Here is a 20,408-nt window from a genome sequence, read left to right on the forward strand (position 1 = left end):
TTCCATGAAACTAACGAGCAGTGAAGCGAGGTCTTGACTAAAATGAGGAACTGAAAGAGAAAGTATATAGGAAAATGGTATCACTTCCCATTGTACAATAACTTTTATATGTTGAAATGTGAATACCCCAAGTGAATGTTATCTTCAGCCCCTTATTGCATTGCACCTAGTAATGTACAGATTTCTACCATAAATAGAAAAAGTAGTCTGGTATTTTATGTGTGGAATTATTTCAAGAATATGCATTCTAAATACACCATTTAATGAAGGTTAACTTTTGTGAGATAAAACCCTATCTGTCAAGAATAAAAAAAACAAAAACAATACATGTGAGATGCAAATAAATGCTCCGAACTAAGGTAGGAAAGAGTTTTCGTTAATGTGGACATCAATATTTTTTATATCTATATATCATGCTGGGTCAAGAATGATGATTCTCTCTTCCCTCTGGGCTACTATATCACACTAGATAGCAGTCTGATATACTCTCGTAAACAATTTTACATTTAGTAAGCTTGTCATCAGTAGATACATACATCAATTTATTTCCAATCTCTCTTGTGACAGGCACTGTGTGGAGCTGTCATAGGGACAACCTGGGAATCATCAATCTACATCCTCCCTGACTTCACATAATGGATCTGCTCTATTCCAACACTACAATCATAGATACTAATCATAAGAGTTATAATACGAAGTCCCAGCACACACAACGGCCAACAAAGGAAAGCTCTAATATGTGCATCCATGGCTTTCAATCCGTTATCACAGTTACCAATTATAAGCTGTTCAATAAGACTCAGTTCTCAGCAAAATGAACATAACAGCTCTTTTGACAAACCTTAGGTAAATCTGCCCATATTCTAACGATCTGACTTTGTTTTAGCCTGGTCATTTTTTTTTTTTTGCTTTACAGCCACTTCCTAACATGAATCAGTTCAGAAAATATGCATACTATAATGTCTAATAAGCTGGTCTTTCAACCCCTTAACAAATAGGCCCTTTTCCATTTTTTTTAATTTGCCACATTCAAAAAGTCATACGAATTTTATTCTTACAAAGACATCCTTTCTATTGGCAGACCACTGATTCACAGTTCATGCACTTCTGCTGTATTTTTGGCCTGATAAAGATGATGTTTTGGCGTTCAAACGCATAGCCCTTATATCAATAAAAACTTTGACGATTATCCACTCTGAACAATGCACTCACTGTTCCGGTAGCGCTCTGATATATTATACCTTCATTTTCATATGCAGATGCATAGGCTGCCACACAGCCTGTTAGATTTTCTGCAGTCATATGCATAGGTCGTCCTCCTGTGACAGACGGCACTTTACAATAAAGATGTTGGCAGAGGTTAGTATAACACTTATTTCTGCAGGAGAACCCACAGGATACAAAGAGTTAACCAGCAGCAGCCAGCTCCTATGGGCTCCATGCCAAGTGCTGGCATAGTACCAGAAGCAGGTAGGAAGCTGGGTAGGAGAAGATTCTTCCCAGGATCACAATTGTAAGGTGAAACCTGTGGCAAGTGGTTAAACATCACATATGACCATACAGTGGAATGTCAATAGGGTGCAAACAAAAGAGAACCTAACTGAGAGCAAAGGGTATAATAAACATGTATGGTAGAGATGATCAGACCCAATGATTCCATTCAGGTTCAGGTTTGGCCCTGGCTACCCTGACATATTGCTGGATTAGCGGCCAAACAGCCAATCCGGCAAATTGATGCCCCTAGCTGCTAGCCATGGCTATGATTGGTCAGGTGAACCCAGCAAATGGAAACATTGGGTCTGCTCATGTGTAATGGTAGGTATTGTTTCCATATACAGCCACAATTTATTCTAAAACATGTGTCACATGGTAAAATCAGATCTGACCATGTGATGTATTTTCAAATGAATTCAGAATTATACTGTAAAATGTACCCATTATGGGTCCTAAGCTGAATCGTGTAGCATTAATAAAGTTTAACAATAATAAAGTAAACATTTTTGGTTCATGATAACCTATTTGTGCGTCAGTCTGTATTCCATATACAGACTGACGCACAAATAGGTTATCATGAACCAAAAATGAACCAAAAATGTTCATGATAACAGTGCCATACCTTCCATTGTTTTCTCTTAGTCTGGTTCTATTTTGTTTGCAATATACATAAGTACTACTGTACTATTGAGAATACACTGCTTCCCTATATCACATTATTGGGAGTTATGACAGTACGTCAGAACCCATGCGAATCCATTGGTAAGTTGCTGCAAAAGGTTAACAGCATGTTAATGGTGCTTGTCCTCTATGTCGCCACACACCTGTCTTACATGGATAGAGCTCAGTCTGGGAGCGCTCTCGCTGTATTCTTAAAGACGCTGTGCTGCACATGTACGGCACTTGTGGGTAGTCAATTAATCACATAACTGTTAACCATATTTATAGACTTCCCTCTTAATGGGTATGTTATACCCTAATACATCATGAATTCAAATTTACCTTATAATAAGTGTGAACTTCAGGAAAGCTCTGTTGTGCACATTACATATGTCCAGAAGGCCAAAATCGTCTTTTTAGACTTTCTGTGTCTGATATATATATATATATATATATATATATATAGAGAGAGAGAGAGAGAGAGAGAGAGAGAGAGAACAAAACAACAACAACAAGGAATACCAAAGGAGATTTTGCAATTCAATATGATAGTTTAATAAATAAATTGGGCTATATATGGGCCATAAGCCTATGGAACTAGCCTTTACTAAACGTATATCCCGGGGAGTTACGTGGAAGTCACTGGCCAGCTAACATCTAGAGTATTCCCGTGTCTGACAGCTATTTTATGCCCAGATGGGAAGTGAATCATCTGGACCCTAATTGCAGCGACAACCAGATGTCTAAAGGACTAAAAGTTGTATTCAGATGGAGTTGACTGACAGTAGTATCATCATAGACAGCATCCAGGCAGCTTGTCATAGAGATATTATCAATAGAAGGAAACAAAAAACTCTTCTGTATGGTAACACTAAGATCAGGGTCTATGCTGTTTGATATTTTTCTTGCTATGTTGCAGCAGATTCTTTGTATATTGTGAAATGTATAGCAAACATCCTTTATTTTTCCATGATGAACTTTCAGCAATATACAGTATATGTACTTATTTGAACTTTTGCAAATTGTGTCTACATTGAACATTTTCTAGATGTATGGTTATTGAATACTATTACTTCCATTTCAGTGATGTGTAAACTATCTTAATTGGTGACCAACAAGAGAGAGGGTTCTAGTTGTATTTGCCCATTAAGGGGAAAACTTTTCCATTATTGGTTCTGACAATTTCTTCCTCCTTGAACACGGAATAAAGGACTCCTTTTTCTGCTAAAACCAATAAACTAGTTGTCTGACATTTCAATAAAAATTTATGAAAAGGGAGAAGGAACTGTAAAGATATCAAGTCGAGAGCACATTTCTCCACATATAGGTATACTTTAGGTTTCCTTTATAGAAATAACCAAGTTCTTAAACGAAGAGAATGTTCCCGTTCCGTGTAGTATGAATTCAATGTGATAAGAATGAACCAGGCTTCATCGCCTACAAAATTTTCATATTAATGGAATGATGTGTTCACCTATGTATACCTTTTACTTTGTTAAGAGAATGTTGTGAAGAATGATTGAAGGGTGACTGAGAATGAATGTGGCCAGAAAGCTTCCATTGTTGTCTCCAAATTTCATTTACATACAGTAGCACTCATATTAAAGACCATTCACAAAAAAGCTAGCATTTAAACACTTTCAGCACTTTTCGATTCAGACATTGCATCTCAATACGTACATAATCCACACATCCGGTGGATAAAATGTAGGAATTTGCATGATAAAAATGTTGGCATAATATTGAGTATGTGTGAATCATGAAGCTTGAGTCATACAAACAAATGTTAGATTAAATTAATCTATTTTGCTTCCTTGCTTTGATTCTACTGCATAATTCACTATAATTGTGCAATGGATCATTGAATGTACAGCTACAAAAATACTTGCAGGATACACATACTTTAAAAGGCTGCTATGTATTAAAGCGTATAGCAGTCATGGCGTATCTTATAGTGAATCACATCCATTCATCTCAAACATTTATAGAATATACAATGGATATGTCATAAATATTCTGTAAAATTGAGTCCCCCCTATAGAGACGGCTTTTCTCTCAAGCTTTAGAGTGCATAGCCTCAACTCCCAAGCAGCTGCAGGAGGCGTCAACTGACTCTTTGTAAACTTCTCTGGTTATTCCAGTAACAAGCCAGAACAATTCTTCAGCAACTTTTCATTCATAGTGGCTGTGGAACAAAGTTAGTCTTGCGGTGTGGGTTCCAAAGTGGATATGTATACCGAGGGATGGATCAACTCAAATATGTGGGAATAGTTATCCCTCCCTGCTCTTTGACTACTCCAGTAAATGCCGGCCTGGATCAACTGCAGGAAGCAGCTAAACTAAATATCAAAAATGTTGAAAACCCAAGGTTTCTGCCCAAAAACTAACCGGCTTGCTTCACTGAGGCCAGCCCTCAGAGACGCATATTGTCTGGATCTGTGGTAGTGGATCCTCTGTATCACTGCGCTTTTCTCTAGAGCCCTACGCAAAGCTGGTTGGACTTGCTGCAGCGTGGTACCACCAGGTGTTAGCCAAGGCAACATACAGAATCATGAGACAGTACTAAGGTCGGGGACAGGCAGAAGGTCAGGACAGGCAGCACAAGATCAGAGTCGGGAGCAAAGCAAATGGTCAAGGCAGGCAGCAGAGGGGCAAAATTAGGAACGGAAACGTGGTCACAATGGGAATTCAGCAGACAGTCGCAAGGCATAGTGATAAAGCTTTCTCTAAGGCTATGAGGCACAAAGATCCGACAAGGGACACAGGAAGGGGCAGGCTCTGGGGGCACATGGGTGTGCCTGTGATCCCCCCCCTTCAGCCTCCCCCTCTTCTTAGACTGGAGGAACCTGTGCAGAGGAGTCCAATCCAGGATGTTGTTCTAGGGCTCCCAAGGAAGACAAAGCTTGTAAGTCACAGAATTAATGCGTTTCATTACTTTAGGAAATACAAAAGCGAGATTGCGCTCCTTTAAGGTAGATAAAACACAATCAAATGGTGAAGACAGCTATTTATCCCTATAATGGTGGGGGTTTACCTTATAAAAGCCTTGATTTCAGCCTTTCATTAAATAGGAGAAAGTGCCCAACAGTCAGATACTGGGGGTCATTTATTAAGGGCCCGATTCGCGTTTTCCCGACGTGTTACCCGAATATTTCCGTTTTGCGCCGCTTGTACTTAAATTGCCCCGGGATTTTGGCGCACGCGATCGGATTGTGGCGCATCGGCGCTGGCATGCGCGCGACGGAAATCGGGGGGCGTGGCCGAACGAAAACCCAACGTATTCGGAAAAACCGCCGCATTTAAAAACCGAAAATGTGTCGCATAAGGACCGCTTACCTTCACCTGGTCCAGCTCGGTGCATTCCGGCGCGATGAGTTTACTTTCAGCGCAGCAGCGCCACCTGGTGGACGGCGGAAGAACTACCTTATTAAATCCCGGCCGGACCCGAATCCAGAGCGGAGAAGCCGCCGCTGGAACGCGAATGGACCGGGTAAGTAAATTTGCCCCACTGTGTGTAGACTGCACTCAGTAGTTAGTACTTGGGAAGAGCAGAGAGGGGTGACTGGAACGGCACTAGCTGGATGGTAATCGTTCAGGAAAGGTGTCTACACTTCATAAGTATTGGTTTAAATGTAGCTTTATCGCTGTTCGGTTTGGGTATCGGTAACGGCAGTAGTAGACCAGCTGGTTTGAGGCAAGATGGCTTATTACGAGCACAGGAAGTGCAGGCTCCCACAAAATCCTGTACATTTTTGACCAGATCTGGTCACCAATAAAAACGGGAAATGAGGGCTATGGAGCGTTGCACCCCAGGGTTCCTAACCACACAAGAGATATGTCCCCGAATCAATATCCTCTTTCGAAGTGCAGGTCAGACATAGATCTTGCCAGGAGGAAGTTGCCACCGATCCACTGGAGCAGCAATAACCAGTCGCTCGGGAGGAATAATATACCAAGGAGTCGGTTCTTCCCCAATGACATCAGAAGCACCAGAGAGCATCAGCCTTGACATTCTTCTCAGCAGGACGGAAGTGGATCAAGAAGTTAAAAGGTGAAAAGAAGAGCAACCAGCAGGCTTGCCGTGGGTTGAGGCATTGAGCAATTTGGAGATAAAGGAGATTCTTATGATCTGTATACAAGCAGAAGGGATGGTGAGCTCCCTCCAGAAGATAACACCAGAGCAAGTTTAGGATTTGCTTCCTTTTTTGTCAGAGCCAGAATGGGAGGCACAAGAGAGGAGAAATGTGGAATAAATTACCGGTAATAATTGGCGAAGAAATCTCTGTATGGCACGTTGTCCCACTGGGCGAGGTCACTGAAGTACGGCAGACAACTTGGCAGGATCCATATGTAGTCCTTTATCACAAATAACATATACCAAGAACGAAAGACTACTCTGATGAAATTGGCATTTCTCGAGCTTGGCATATAAGCGATTGGCCCTTAGATGCCTGAGAACTTGCTGAATGTGGACCTGATGAGACTGCAGGTCAGAAGAAAACACCAGAATATCGTCCAAGTCGACAACAACAAGTGTAGGAAGGCTGAAACCTGAACTGGGTTGCCTGTTCCAAAACTAAGAAGAACAGGAACATTCAGATGAGGAGAAGCTTTGCTCTCACCTAGGGACGCTTCACCCAAGAACCCTAGGTGCATGCGTTACCCAGACGCTGTGAAAGGACTGGACAAGACATAAGAAAGTGCTCTGGGCTGTCGCAATAGAGGCAGAGGTTCTCCTGTCTTCGTCTGGAACACTCTTGGGAAGACAGACTAGCTCTATCCACCTGATACTAGCTGAAGATGGCCTTTGGAAGACTGGAGCCAGGTGGGGCAGACTTGCGGTTGTTCCAGGCGTTGCTCCTCAGAGTGTAGATGGCAGCAAGGCCGCCTCATTCAAATCCAGCTCGGAGGCTAAAATACGGAACTGGACTGCGTAGTCTCCAACAGAGGCGTACCCTTGACGCAGGTTCAGCAGTGCAGTCTCAGCAGAAGACGCCTGGGCAGGTTAGTCAAATACGGACTGGAATTCAGCAAGAAGGTGGTGAGAGTAGCCATGACTGGATCATTTCTGTCCCAGAGGGGAGAAGCCCGGAAAGAAGGAAGATCACGAAAGCCACCTTAGCTCATTCTGTAGCGAACTGTGAAGGCATCAGTTCAATATGTAGGGAGCACTGAATAATGAAGCGCCTGAATAATTTGGCCACACAGAGGGCATGGAAAGACGCAGCCTGGGTTCAGCTTTAGACAATGCAGCGGTAGTAATGGTTGGTACCAGAGGTACTGGATGCTGGTGCTGAGTAGTTAACAATTGATGCAGGGTGGTGGCAAATTGTCCATGTTGCTGTCCTTGTGCGGCAATCTGTTGAGACTGCTGGACCACAATGTTGGTAAGGTCAACCAGTTCAGTTAGTGGAACCTTGGGGGGATCCATGGCCGAATCTTACTGTCAGGATCAGTGGTAGAGGATCCATTGTACCACTGCGGATGATGACGTAAGCAGACAGCTGGGAGTGGAATCTAAGTGGCACCCGATTTTCACCAGAGCCTGCCACAAAGTGGGTTGGACTTGCTGCGGCATGGTTCCAACAGGTCGCTCCACAGGTATGACTATGGGAAGCAGCCAAGGGGAAGTACAGAATCATAAGACAGTATCGTGGTCAAGGACAGGCCAGAGGTCAGGACAGACGGAACAGGATCATAATCAGGAGCGAGGCAAAAGGTCAAGGCAGGCAACGGGAATTCAACGGACAGTCGCAAGGCATAGGGACAAAGCTTTCTCTAAGGCTATGAGGCACAAAGATCCGGCAGGAGACACTGGAAGCAGCTTGGAATTTATCAGGGCAGATGGCAGGCCAACACCAATTATTAGTGTGCTCCCTCCCCCTTGGCTGGTATGGCCCTGCATGCAGGCTGTGTACAATATTTACTGCTAATATTAGAAAACAAATTTATTAATACTAAGACATACTGTCACATGTCATGCCAGTATTCGGTGTTATTCTTCCATCTATATTAGCCAGTGGATTATATTATTATAGCTGATCGATGAAAACACTCATCCATAATCATGTATCAATAAAAACCCATATCAAGTTCTTGTTTAGCATGGAAAACTTGCTTTTGATATAACTGGTGTAAAGTCATTATTGTAATGAACAGTCAAACAATCTACATTCTGAATACATATATTGTTCACAGTTGTTGGCTGTGTGGGTAGACAGCCAAGCTGTGTGGTAAGCGAGTGAATAACTATTTGACAATGCAAAAGGCGCAGGGCCTCCATTTCAAGCTGCGAGAAAACCAGTCAAAGAAAGCACAACACTGTGATGTAAGCTTCTCTAACTCTGGGGATTTCTGCCTCAATTAAACCCATTTATCTTTTATTGTAGTTTCTTACTGTAAACTGTTATTATTTAGTAAAGCATGTCAAGAGTCACAGAGAATGAGCTACACAATGCTTATGACCAGTGAAGCTGAAGAAATTCTTCCAGGCTATGTAACCTTAATAAAAGATTTTATTATTATATTAGAAACCATCCACCACTTTTTTTTCTATAAGATGCAAGCTGAATATTTGACAAACGAAAATCTATGTTGAAACTAAGTATTAGATGATAAATATCTGGAAATAATAGTTTACTTATTCTATATTAAATGTATCCCTATTGTGCACATTAACTAACGTATAAACACAGAGAAGCTTTGATCATATATATATACCTGTCCTGGAACAAGAATGCTGAAGTCAAGGCCACAAGTAAACTCTGTATGATGCTCCACAGTTTCAAGGAGAGCTGCTGCTTTGGAAAAGTCCCAGAACCTGTTGGGAAATCAGAAGTTTAATTTAAATTTATGTTTTCAATCCATTTTGTCGAAATGAATGTGAAATATGCCCTTTATAACATTTATTCAAAAGGTGAGAAATCTACAAATATGTGCACAACCTAGTGCTTAAAATGTATCTAGTATAACTGATATTTGGTGAAAATTCTGTAACTAAAATGTATACAAATGGTTTACAGTACAATACACAATGCAGCTTATTAATAACAAACAATGAAATTCACAGAATAAAAATACAGAATCCACAGAACAAATACACCTCTAAATCTGTTTTGGAACCATAAGATCTAAATACTCTTTAGAAAAGGCACTATGTGATATGCACGTGGAACAGCAGAAAAATGCATAAATGCCACTGCAAGCTTGTTCTAAAGTAAAAAAGAAAGAATGATGGAAGTCATTCATACCTCCATCATTGGCTCCAGTAATGTAACTCCATTTAGTTATATCTCCCTACAAAGCTGGGAGTTTATCCATGAGCATTTTTCCCACTATATTTGTCTCCTTTCTATTATTCCACATACCTTACATTTGTTTTTAAATATTTGCTAAATAAAGGTTTAGTATTTGGTCTACAGTGGGAAGGGAATATATTCAAACCCCTTTGAATTTTTCACTCGTTGCAGCCAATTGGTAAGATAAAAAAGTTCTTTTTTTTGCTAGCTTAATGTACACTCTGCACACCATCTTGACAGAAAAAAATTTAAATATTTTTGCTAATTTATTAAACAAGAAAAACTGTGATAAGTGGTGATAAAGTATTCAGACCCTTTGCTCAGTATTTAGTAGAAGAACCTTTTGAGCTAGTACAGCCATGAGTCTTCTTGGGAATGATGCAAAAAGTTTTTCACACCTGCATTTGGTAGATCTGTTCTGCCATGCTTCTTTGCAGATCCTCTCCAGCTGCCCCAGGTTGCAAGGTCAATGTTGGTGGAAGTCATTTTCAAGTATCTCCAGAAATGCTCAATTGAGTTTAGGTCAGGGTACTGGCTGGTCCAGTCAAAAATAGTCACAGAGTTGTTCTGAAGTTCTGCTGACGCTAGTCAAAATGTGTTGCTAGAAACACATTTTAGCTGTGTGCTTAAACATTGTTATTTTAGCTGTGTGCTTAGGGTCATTGTCTTGTGGAAAGGTGAACCTTCAGCCCAGTCTGAGGTCCAGAGAACTCTGGAAGAGGTTTTCATCCAGGATATCTCTGTACACGTTCATCTTTCCTTCAATTGGAACCAGTCCTCTCTTCTTGCACGTGAAAAACAACCCCATTGCATGATGCTGCCACCACCACCTTTCACTGGCATTGTATTTGGCAGGTGATGAGAAGTGCCTGGTTTTCTCCACACATACTACTTAGATTTAATAGCAAAAGGTTCTTCTCATCAGACCAGAGAATGTTATCATGTTATTCAGGTGTTTTTTGTAAACTGTATGCAGACTTTTATATGTCTTGCACTGCGGAGAGGCTTCCATCGACACACTCTTACTCTTCCCAACTCATGGAGGACTGCAGTGAAAGTTGACTTTGTACAACTTTCTCCCACCTCCCTACTGCATCTCTGGAGCTCAGCCACAGTGATCTCCCATGATTGCCTAGTTTGGCTGGACGGCCAGGTCGAAGAAGAGTTGTGATAATTCCAAATTCCTTCCATTTAAAGGTGTATTCCCATGAAGATAAGATTCTTAAAGGGAACCTGCCACCACATTTTTTTTAACAACTACAGCTAGTGGCAGGTTCCCATAGAGCCCTAGTAATTAACTGACTTCTTTTAGCTAAAAATTGTTCCCCTCAGCTTTCCATATATTCAACTTTATAATTTTACCTGGTATTCAAAGATGTCTATAGCGAGTCAAGGTGGGCGTGGCCTCCAAGGGCTGAATCCAGCAGCTCCTCCCCATGCTTTCTCTTTATGTAGCAGTAATGTCATGTGACCAGGGTGACATAATCACAGGTCCCTTAGCCTCCTAACATTACCAAACTGTACACCAAGCGTATATCTCATGAAATCACAGTATATCATATCACATGAAATCACAGCTGCCTGCATGGAGAGGAGTAAAAGTCCAAGCAGGTATGTTGTGATTTTTGGTCAGATAAGTATGGGCTAATGTTAAGAGGCTAAAGAGCCTGTGATGATGTCACCATGGTCAGATGACAGTAGGCCACACACCCCAAGCAGCTCCATAGATCCCTAGATACCAGGCAAGTTTATATATTTTATGGGGATGCGAGGGAAACAATTTTAAACTAAAATAGGGGTTTCAGTTACTAGGGCTCTATAGGAACCTGCCACTAGCTGCATTTGTGAAAAATGTGGCGTCAGGTTCCCTTTAAATATACTCAGGATAACAAAATAACACATTCTCTAATTTGCTGCTATTAACAAAAATATAGCATTTCACAGATATGTTTCCAACCTGTCTCTATCAGTCCTGGTGTTCCCTTTTTGGTTTTGGGTCCAACCGTATATGTTCTGACTATGGTCAGATTCTGCTCATAAATAGCTTCTATTGTCTGCAAGCTGCAGTGCTCTCTGCCTCCTCACCCCCCCCCCTGCATTACAAGATCAGCTCAGACACACCACAGACACAGGGACTTTCTGCCGGCAACAGCATTGTACAGAGTTTACTTTACTAGATACAGACAAGATAAGCTCTTTATCCGAGGAAAGGGAGGCATAGCAGAGCTGACTGCATGTGTTATAGGTGAGATAGCAGAGCTGGAGTGTGTCATTATGTTTTTTATGCATGTGCTTTATATCTCATGACTAAGATGTCTCATCTCTCTTTTTCTCTGTGTCAGATACTATTAGAATGTTCAGAAGCTAAATAAAAGTGTAGATAAAACAGACCCTACCTAACTCAGAACACCACCTGCAACACCACTTGAGTCTCAAATCCCTATGGCCGGTTCTTGAACCACCCCGGGACTTAAACATGTCTTTACTACCCCTGCATAGGATAGCTAGACAGGTCTGGGAGGCTGCCAAGCAAATAGCAGGCTTTTCAGACATAATAGCTGAGACTCCACTATGGCATAACCCTACACTCTCCCAACTGCTCGCACTGGAAGGTCAGATACTCTGGGAACAGAAAGGCATAGCAACATTAGGAGATATTTACACAACAAACATCCTTTGCTCCTACCAAGAATTACAAACTAAACACGAGTTAGACAGAAGCTTCTTCTACAAATATCTGCAGCTCAGACACGCATTGGATGCTCAGTTCCCGACACCCCGCCCACCCATATCCTCCTATCCATTAATTGGAATCTTTAGGACGCAGGGACCCAGAGGGTTGGTTTCAGCACTCTACACCCATCTAACTCGGGAAAAGACTCTTAAATCTCCAGTTACTGCAATAAATAAATGGAAATCACGTATTCCCTCGCTAGAGGATGAATCTATCTCAGACATTCTCTCATCACACCTCAAAGTCTCCCCCTCAATAAACAATAGACTCATCCAACTATACTTCACACATCAAGCATACCTGACGCCGGTGCGATTGAGGCATATGGGCCGAATACCCACCACAGCGTGCCCCAGGTGTGGAGACCTTAATGCAGACTTCTGGCACATGAGTTGGAGCTGTGCTCCAATCCAAAAATTTTGGAAGGAAGTAACTGATTTCCTAACAACCATCTTACCAGTACCACTATCACATTCCCCTGAGATATGCTTATTGGGCCTAATTCCTGATGTAGACTGGACTCATTACCAAATAATATTCTTACAAGAAACATTGTTTATGGCCCGGAAATGCATAGCACTGAGGTGGTACTCCCCTAATACCCCTACCCTAAGCATGTGGAAACTACAGGTGAACCAAATCCTTCCGTATGAGAAAATAATTTACAAACACAGACAAAAACCAGACAAGTTTAACCACATCTGGGGGGACTGGTGTGACACGCCTAGAACCAACTACTCGCCGACTAGGCTCAGAATGGCTATGAGAGATTTGTAAAATGTAGCCAAGATTTAGATCCCAACCGCATGGTGTGGGGGGGGACCAGGGCACAGACACTGTAATTATATGTAACTTCAAACGTACTTAACCAATTGGAAAGGATCGGAACCATGACGCACCCAAGCACAAATATGATATCTTCAATCGGCTATAAAGAACACCCAGATAACGCAGAATAAGGCAACTCAACTGGTCAATGGTATATACCTGTTGTTTATTATGATTTATTGTTATCTTGAACCTCAGACAATGAAGTGTATGTAACATCATATAACATTGTAAGCATGATTTGATTGAAAGTCTGATGTTTTGATTTGATTTTATTGTGTTGTACAATAAAGAAGTTTAAAAAAAAAAGTGTAGATAAAACCTGTACCCTGATAATCTAAGCACATTGTCAGCACACAGCATCTCATAGCACAGAGGAATCATGAAGTGTCTGCTTAGATAAACCCCGCCCACAATCTGAAATTCTATGTAGTAGGAGCTATAACAGCAAATAAAGCTGAGTAAAATTGCAAAGTATGTGGGATTAAAAATTATCTTTATTGTGCAAAAATCACTAGAGGATTGAAATTTCAGAACTTTCTTTCATGGGTAAACCACTTCAAGGATTCTGGAGGTTACTGTGCTCTTAGGAACCTCAAAGGAGCACTTTTTAGTGCTGCAGAAATTCTTTTGCAACCTTGGCCAGATCTGTGCCTTGCCACAATTCTGTCTCTGAGCTCCTTGGGCAGTTCCTATTCATATTGCAGGCATGTTTTTATTACTGTGTAGTTAGCTTGGTTTATGTTTCATATTTATGTGGAAGGCTTGGTTGAGGTACTGTATGTATGTAATAAGTTTGGTTGTGGTAGTGTTTCTAAGTAGTCCAGATACTTTATGTGGTATGATTTTATTGAATACTGTGTATGTAGAGTGCTTCCTACTGTATTGATGAAATCTGCTTGGTTCGTATCTATGTAGTGAGTTATGGTACCATACCTATGTAGTAATCCTAGGTCTTGTAAGTAATCTTGGTTCTGGATACATGCACCAGTTTATGTTGCTCTCTCTAGGTCAAAGGCAGGTTCTGTCACATGAGGACACCATGGGTAATTGGAAAGGACTCTATTCACTAGGGGGTTCTAAGCTTGAAAATATAAATGTTCAGGAGCTCCTAGTAAAGGGTGAATAATTATTTGACCCCATTACTTTTAAGCAAGGAACATACATTGCTTAATCACTGGGCTTTAGCTGCAGTGGAGATGCTAGTGAGTAACCACAATAATTTAGGATACATTCATGTGAAAGAGTCTCTTCTAGGAAATGTATAGAAAATTCTGTCTCAAAACTAGTAATATTTTAAGTGGAATTTGCAGATTCTGCTCAGAAATATAGGCCATGGGGATTCTTTTATCTAGGAGATGATAATGCTCCTAATACACTACACTACAAAATGTTGTCAACTACCATTTACAATGGTTTCCTAGTTTCCTGTGGCTAATACTAGTTCTACTTACATTTTTCCCTGCTTATCTGAAAGACACATAGGGTTTCCAAGCAACTCGGAGGTACCACAGTCCAATGATTTACAATCTTTTGATTACAATTAATTATAAGCTAGGAAATTTGTATGAATAGTCTACTGCCTTAAATAAATGCTCTACAAATGAGACAACTGACCCTATAAAAGTAATGATACGGTGAATGAGGCAGGTGTGTTGCTAAATTGCTTATCTGATCCTGTTATTTTTCCTTCTCCGTGGATCTCCTTTGTATAAAAGTTAATATTTAAAAAAGAAAATAGTACTGTAAATTCTTACCACTTGTTCTCCTTAAATGACTTAAAAGTCACAAAGATATCTACAATTTTTTCCAAGGAAACGGTAATCACATATGTGTGAGTTTCCAGACTTCCAGTGAGAATACAGGGATCAACTCAGGCTGAGCAAACAGACAAGTCATAGGGAACATTTGCTTAGCTAGTCCATCCTGCTAATGATGTAAATGAGCTTGGAAATACACTGTCATCAGAATTATTTACTTTATTAAACATCTTGTTAACCCAGTTCAAAGAATTGGCTTTTACTCATGATCGGCTACTGTTTACTGCAGTTATTCTATTCCTTTAAATAGGAACAGGTGGACCACTCCCAGTATCTCTTCCATTTATAGTAAAGCTGACACTGTTGTCCACAAATATTGTCAGCCTTTCCCAACTTTATATAAATATTAATTTCAGGAATAGGTTGATTCAATCCCAGCAAACAATAGAAAAAAAAGAACATTTATAAAATTAAATATGTATACATCACCCCTCCACCATGATGACGCAACAACACTATTACTACATCCAGGAGAAGATATATAGAATATATGTGTACAGCAGAATGGCATAAAACACACCATGACGCAACAAGCAGAGAGACGTGACACTGAACATGCTCTGACCTTGTCACAAATTGATTTATTACAAAGAACATGCCATTTACACAGAGTTCTGGTTTTAAAACTGGCAAAGAGGAAGAAGAATTGTAAACTGGATTAGCAGAATACATTATATACAGGTTACAAAAAAAAGCGATAAAACAATCAATACTATTATGAAAGATGTTGCTATCAATGCATTGAATATTCTGATGTGCTAATATTCTTTTAGTGCTGATGTGAAAGCTTTGGCGTTGCTGAGCGGCACGGAAAATGCCATGAATAATAAAAGAATAGTATACAAAATGATATAAAGTATAACATAAAGTAATAACCTTACTATAAACATGATGTATCTAACTTTGCATATAGGACCAATCACACCATTGAGATGGTGAAAAAAATATACCGTATATACTTGTGTATAAGCCAAGTTTTTCAGCACAAAAAATGTGCTGAAAAACCTCACCCAGGCTTATACACAAGTCAATAAAAAAATAAACTTATATACTTACCCTCCGACGGCCCCAAAGTCAGCGCAGCTCCTCTTCTGACTTTCCTGCGGCACCTCTTTTTTCTTCGTTCTTCTGTAACAGCCGGCATGGACGCGGCCATGTTATCTCCTAGCCGGCGCATACTATGATGCGGCCACTGGTGACATCATAGTATGCGCTGGCCGGGAGATAACATGGCCGCGTACATGCTGCCTGTTACAGAAGAACGAAAAAAGAAGAGGAGCTGCGGGGAAGACAAAAGGGGAGCCACGCCAACATCGGGGAGCCGCGCTGAGCATTGTGGCCACCAGAGGGTGAGTATATAAGTGTTTTTTTTTTAAAGTGCTGGCTGGGCTGTATACTACAGGGGGCTGGCTGGCTGTATACTACAGGGGGCAAGCTGGCTGTATACTACAGGGGGCAAGCTGGCTGTATACTACAGGGGGCAGGCTGACTGTATACTACAGGGGGCAGGCTGGCTGTATACTACAGGGGGCAGGCTGGCTGTATACTACAGAGGGCTGGCTGGCTGTATACTACAGAGGGCAGGCTGGCTGTATACTACAGGGGGCAGGCTGGCTGTATACTACTGGAGGCTTGCTGGCTGTATACTACATGGGGCTGGGTGGCTGTATACTACTGAGGCTGGCTGTATACTACTGGGGGCTTGCTGGCTGTATACTACATGGGGCTGGGTGGCTGTATACTACATGGGGGCAAGCTGGCTGTATACTACATGGGGGCAGGCTGGCTGTATACTACATGGGGGTAGGCTGGCTGTATACTACCTTGGCTTATATTTGAGTCAATATGTTTTCCCAGTTTTTGGTGGTAGAATTAGGGGCTTCGGCTTATACTCAGGTCATCTTATACTCGCGTATATATGGTATGAGGGAAAAATTGTATAAATCTATATAATATATGAAGTTTTCATGAACTTTACTAAAGGAAAAGTCTTCTTTGCATATTCCCCCTTTCTTTCTGCACCTAGGAATATGCTAAGAAAAGTTGCTAGTTAGTCTACTCCTCACTTGATGACTTATAAGATTTGTAAGGAGATGAATTATCAAATAAAACGTTACCAGGTCTGTAAGAAGTGAACATTTAGACCACTCTCTTTATTTTTCTTTTCTGAAGAGACTTCAAACATTTCTTTCAGATCCATTACTTGTTGAAAGCAATATTGGAAGCACATACAGTGACAAAGTCAGTTAAGTAAAAAACAATAATAAGAACATCCTGTGACTTTGTAAAGGGAGGTATATTTTTGGCATCACGAACAGGATGAACACACTGTCTTGGCCCATGGACCAAAGTTTACTGATTGGGCTGAACCATTCTGGATTATGTCGGCTGTACCAGATCCTTGCTGTGCATCAAGCTGACCTAGCCCTGAGCTTACTGGAGAGTGAAGCATGGAGAGTAATTTGTTGTTTTGCCTCAGGATCAGCATATAAGTAAAAGGGCAATTTACCAGCACTTAGAGACCTTTAGAAACTGCAACAGTTTTTGTAAGAGCTGCAAGAGCCATGGAAAAGATGCCACAGACTCAGGCCTGTTAGAGAGAAACACCTGTTTTTCAACTCTACAGCAGTCACAAACCATGAATACCTGCCCGGCATCAAGTCATGATTGTAAGCCATAGGAAAAGAGATTAACATGCTATGTCTTGGAACTTCTGGAACTGTCAAGTGGTTTAATGTTCAGAGTGGATATGGCTTTATCTCCTGTAATAATTTGAGGGAGGATGTCTGTGTTTTTACAATTTTGTGTAAAAAAAAAAAAGAAATTACAGCATAAACAATTATATTAAACCCCAAGTAACCATATATTTCATGAAAGCACACACTTGCTTGACATTAAGGAGTTTATAGACATAGCCACCTCCATGCATTTTTGATTCAACGTGTAAAATTTTATTTGCAATGCATACAAATTTACTCTGATGGTAAAAAATGTGCCCCAAACAGAAAATAATTAGGTTCACATCTCCTAAATATAATTGGTACATTTGTAGAATTCATAGATACCTCATAGTCATATGTGCACATGAATGAATCATTTTAAAAACAAGACAAAAAACTGCATTTCAGCTAGAAATTTTAAGGCCGTCACAACATGCAGAATATAGCAATTAAACAGAATGAAACGTAAAGGCACCCATAAAACCTATATATTTTTTGAAACCAGACAACCTGGCAATTGCATTTGACTTGATTAACAGATGACAACCTATACCACCATCATGCAACTTTGTGACAAACACTAATCATTAAAAAAATGTATTGAAAATGCAATGAAACCATACATTTTTACATAAAACACATCAAAGCGGAGGTTTTGATTTAAAAATAATAATTCAAAGTGAGTAGTTTTATATACCACAACACCAACAATTTGCACTCCTAAAAATGCTAAAACAAAAATCATACAATATTTAGTTGCAATCCACAAATGTGTTTACAAATATATAACGTGCATATATAAAAAGCTCCATGTATACAAAAAATAACTTTTTATTTAATACATACAACCACCTTCATGCAATTTAGCAGCAAACAGTGATAATATGTACAAATCCATTATGTAAAGAAAAGGTACATTCCTTAAAACAGTAAGATGTGAGGAGTTCATACATCCCCCACATGTGTATATTCACCAAAATATGCAGTAAAGACAACATTAAATCCATACGGTGTGCCAAATAATTTTTTCCACAAAATTTTATGGAGCTTCACACAGATATATTATTGCACACTCCCTTAGACAACGATAAAAAAATAAAAAACTATATATCAATAAGCCAAGCTGATGAGATAACAAAAGTCACTTTTAGATGTGTGTAATATATGCGCCATTGCATTAGCAACGCAATAACGGAACCTTCCGCAGTTCATAAGAATTTGAGAATGCCATTACATAAGTGTAAGTAATGAAGAATGGTATGAAATAAAAACTTTATTCAGGAATATGTGTGGGTTTTTTGTGTTACATAAAACTTTTTGGACAAGTTCTGCGTTAAGGTGTTAATACAAAGCCACAATATCGACTGTTCATCCACTCACTCCATTAACAATCAACATATGGTCAAGATATGATGGAATGTTGGACCCAGAAGGACACCTTCATTGATGAATGCACTGATCAGAGCTAGTAGTATGTGCAGCACACACATTACACAGCAGGAAAAAAGGTGAAATCTTTCTCCAGTGTCTGGCTTTAATTACTAACACATATAGCAATAGGAAACAGCAAATGTATTACAACGTGTTTCTGCAAAATAAAATAAATAAATAAGCAATAACATAACTGGATCTACGAAACAGAGCAGAGCTGGCAAGACTGGCACAGTAATTGACTTCATAAATCAAAACACAAATGATATATGCAACAGAGCACCTATTCTACAGAACTCGCTTATGAATTGCATGGTGTTTGTAATTTATAATAATAGCTTAATATATATTGTGAGCCCTCATGGGCAGGGTCCATAGTTTTGTATTTTTTGCAGTTGAATTTGTTCTTGTCTTAATGTAATGTATGTGAACCCCTTATTGATTGTAACATGGAAATAATGGTGCTCTATAAATAAATAATAATAGTCACAGCTTTGACAGCAAACAGTCATTAATGTTTAGTGATGGGAGGGAGTAAACATTTAGGTGGAGCCTTTAACCCCTTTGGCCTCAGGGACACGGCCCCATTTTTCAAATCTGCACTGTGTCACAATAAGTGGTAACACTTTAACATATCCAGGGGATTTTGAGATTATATTCTCGTCACACATTGTACTTCAAATTAGTTTAAACATTTGGATGATATTTTTTGTCTTTAGTTATGAAAAAAAACACAAAATTTGAAAAAAATTTAGAAAAATCCATAGTTTTTAAAGTTCTAAATTCAAAGTTCACCCAAATCAATTCATAACTTACATTTCCCAAATGTCTGCTTCATGCTGGCATGGTTTTGTAAGATTGCACGTATTTTACTAGAATGGTGTGAGGCTTAGAATTTGGGTGCCATTTTTTGGAAAATCACCAAAACCCGTATTTAGAGGGACCTGCTCAGTTTTCAATTTACCGCAAGAGGCCTAAATAATTAGCGACATTAAAATAAATAAAAATAAAGTGACATTTTAGGGGCTTATATTTTATTTATTTTTTATTTTCTAATAAATAATAACTAATATATTGTAGTGTAGCCTCAGGGTACTTGAATGACCTCAGGGCTGCTCAGAAGAGGATCGGATCCCCTGGTAAGAAGAACCGTGGAATCCAATCCTTTAGGGGGAAGACCCTGAAGGAACCGTCTCCGATCGCGGGTGCTAGAATGCGATGTCAGCTGTAATATACAGCTGACATCCACTGCTTGTGGTGCTGGCTCCACTCGTTAGCCAGTGCCAGAAGCTGGATGTAACAGTACGTCCCAGTGCGGGAAGTGGGTTAAAGAAAATCTACCATCAGTTTTCTGATGATTGATCTGTTCTTATAAGAAGTTTCTTTTATTATAAGTCTATATTCTGCCATTGCAGAAATATAG

The 20,408-nt window shown here is 40.0% G+C and overlaps 1 protein-coding gene across 1 annotated transcript in view; it reads right to left on the reverse strand.

Moving 5' to 3' along the window:
• Positions 1–20,408, reverse strand: part of PEX7 (peroxisomal biogenesis factor 7) — a 167,635-nt gene that overhangs the window by 15,883 nt on the left and 131,344 nt on the right. Inside the window, exon 9 of the mRNA XM_072141445.1 lies at positions 8,875–8,974. Coding sequence (XP_071997546.1) covers positions 8,875–8,974 — 100 coding nt within the window. The remainder of the gene's footprint in view (positions 1–8,874; positions 8,975–20,408) is intronic.

Source organism: Engystomops pustulosus, chromosome 3 (genome assembly GCF_040894005.1).
Source record: "Engystomops pustulosus chromosome 3, aEngPut4.maternal, whole genome shotgun sequence".
Taxonomy (NCBI): domain Eukaryota; kingdom Metazoa; phylum Chordata; class Amphibia; order Anura; family Leptodactylidae; genus Engystomops; species Engystomops pustulosus.